Here is a 2,500-nt window from a genome sequence, read left to right as displayed (position 1 = left end):
TTTAATTTCATGAAATAATAATCATATTTCTTTCTTTTTATTGTGACCATAATTACATTATTTACAGTGTATAAATTAATGATGAAAGACATCAATTTTAAAGTTTTTTGTTTGTTTTTTAATAATAACAACTATCTTCTCTTAGGATAGAGTCTGATAAACATTATCATTTGAATGAAGACGATGAACACTATTATCAGCATCATCCATACCCAGCAGGAGCAACCCTTGCTCTTTTCCTTTAGTCTGTCAGTTTCCTGTGTCATTCCACTGATGTTGTCTTCAGCTGAAATTGAAGTCTTCTTTAGAACCTTTCAAAAAAATTCATATAAAAGAAGATAATTGATTTTAATGCATCCATTATCTCTCTCATTACTTGTGTGTCACTCTTAATGATGTCTCTTGCTGCCAGTGACTGTTGCTTTAATGATCTGCTCAGTTCAATCATGTCCTGAGCTATCCTCTCCTGCTGCTTCTCATGGTCTGCCATTGCTTGCATCATCTCTCTCTCGTTCAGTGTCTTTGAAGTGCTGCTAGACTTTAAGGACTCTTGCTGTAAAGGAAACAGAATCTAAGAACATTTACCAGTATATGCATCAGAAAATGTATCAAAAGTGAAGAATAATAGTACAGGGACTTTGGCCTGATTTTTTGAGCAATTTTAAAAGTTCGTAAAAATTCAAATTTCATCAAAATGAGCTAAAGGTTTCTACACAACATAAGTACATGTAAATGTATCGGATCCTTTTCAATTTTAGTAAAATTTCCCCAGACTATAGCACAGAGCATAGTTGAAGCAACTCTAAAATTTGTAACAATTCTAATTTTGACCAAACTTAGTTTAAACAAAAGTACAAGTATATGATTCAGTTCATTATGTTCCCTCACTCGACTGAACAGTTCTTCTCTCATGGCTTGAGAGCTCTTGGTAGCTGAACGTCTCAGCAGGCCACTCCCTCTCATGGTGGTGTCATTAAGGATTCGTTGATTGGGTACATCAGTTGTGGAGGAAGAGGTCAGGCATGAGTCATGAGGAGTTGATGAAGCTACAGACACAGACAGATAAAGTAATTAATAGTAAAGAGAGGATTCCTTGTCTATAGTGTGGGCTCATTTAGAGTACAAAAGTTTGCTAATTCATTTAATAATGTAATAACATCACCAGTAGCTAATGGCTTTATGAAGCTTCCTACAGACTAGTTTAATGAAGGAAATACTGCAATAGCATCATTGCCTCTTATATCAAAGGAACCACTGGTTGTCTGCAATAGCAGTGTCTGCCTCATGTACAAGTGTCTGTGGTCTAGTTACTCTTCATTACTTTCTTCGTTTTTCTTTCTCTCTAGTTTGTCTTTTATTTCATTCGCTACTTCTTGTAATATTGTGAGACGTCCCTTGAAACTAATCAACTGATCCAAACAAACTCTAACAACAACAACAACAATAAACAACAACAAATAAACAACAACAAACTTACTGTGATAAACTACTAGTATTTTCTAATTCGTTTATTCGACTTGTCAATGTTTCTACATACTAACAATTCATTTTATTTTATTTTATTTATTGATTGGTCTATACCTTTACAATGCGCCATTCCTGTCCTCTTATCTTAAGTTTGTCTCCCAGTATCTCCTCGCACCGTGAGATTAGCCGCTCTACATCTTTCATTACCCGTCCAGCAGCCATTGTTCATTCATTCACATTTCTTATAATAATTTTAACTGCATTACCCAATCAAAATAGCCTCTTGATGCTGCTGCAAACAGCTTGGGTGGAGCTGGCTGCAAGCTGCTAGCTGGATTTATCATGTTTATCAAATTGAGGAGCAAATTTTTTATCAAAGAAAATAAATCATGATCTAAAATCATAATAATTGTTGCTAGACACTAGCCTAGCTCTAAGTTTCTCTCTATACTATAAACTAATAAATCTATAATACAGTTTAAAGGGACTATCTAATACTGTTCTCCAATGACTCAGCAGGAGGATTTGACTCCACTCCTTTGCCTCATGATCTTCTCATCCCTCATAGCTGGCATAACTCCCTTTTGGAAGACAATTTCAAGAAGTGTGTCCATGTCTTCAGTATCAGGATACTGACGAAGAGCCCACTTGATGTAGACTAGGAACTCAACCCAGTCAACGAAGCCATCACTATCCATATCAATAGCCTGGAGACCTTTCTTTGTCATACCACACCTGTAGCAGCCAAAGTAAGGAGCCATGAATGCATGATAGAATGAATCAAATTCAAGTCGTCCATCTCCTCTGTTGCCCCCTTGTTCTTTTGTGTCCCAAGAGTCCCATTCTTTACGAACCTCAGCAATGAGGTTGTCATGATGGACTGCACTCAGTTTTGTTTTTTCAAGGACCTTTGCCATTTCTGGGGTCAGCTTCCCTCCTGAGCGATCAAAGAGTGCAGCAATACCAGCTGGGCTGTGGTACTCTTCCTTGGTCCCACCCCTCAGGTCAGCCAGCATCTGCTCCTTCATCTTAT

The 2,500-nt window shown here is 37.2% G+C and overlaps 2 protein-coding genes across 2 annotated transcripts in view; one reads left to right on the top strand and one right to left on the bottom strand.

The window, feature by feature from the left end:
* Positions 1-54, top strand: part of LOC105314990 (eIF-2-alpha kinase GCN2-like) — a 9,201-nt gene extending 9,147 nt beyond the window's left edge. The window contains exon 35 of the mRNA XM_020004628.1: positions 1-54. This exon is cut by the window's left edge and continues 63 nt beyond it. Coding sequence (XP_019860187.1) covers positions 1-13 — 13 coding nt within the window. The 3' untranslated portion in view covers positions 14-54.
* A 68-nt stretch (positions 55-122) lies between these two features.
* On the bottom strand, positions 123-1,709 carry LOC105314988 (vesicle transport protein USE1-like). Its single transcript, XM_011409462.2, has 6 exons — positions 1,582-1,709; positions 1,478-1,536; positions 1,322-1,425; positions 889-1,046; positions 377-553; positions 123-311 (listed from the first exon to the last, which is right to left on the bottom strand). The coding sequence occupies exons 1-6, from the start codon at positions 1,687-1,689 to the stop codon at positions 132-134; spliced, it is 786 nt and encodes a 261-aa protein (XP_011407764.1). The 5' UTR covers positions 1,690-1,709; the 3' UTR covers positions 123-131.
* Between the last annotated feature and the right edge of the window lie 791 nt (positions 1,710-2,500).

Source organism: Amphimedon queenslandica, unplaced genomic scaffold (assembly GCF_000090795.2).
Source record: "Amphimedon queenslandica unplaced genomic scaffold, v1.1 AMPQUscaffold_12083, whole genome shotgun sequence".
NCBI lineage: Eukaryota > Metazoa > Porifera > Demospongiae > Haplosclerida > Niphatidae > Amphimedon > Amphimedon queenslandica.
Note: the sequence above shows the minus strand (reverse complement) of the source record. Positions and strands in the feature narration are given on the sequence as shown.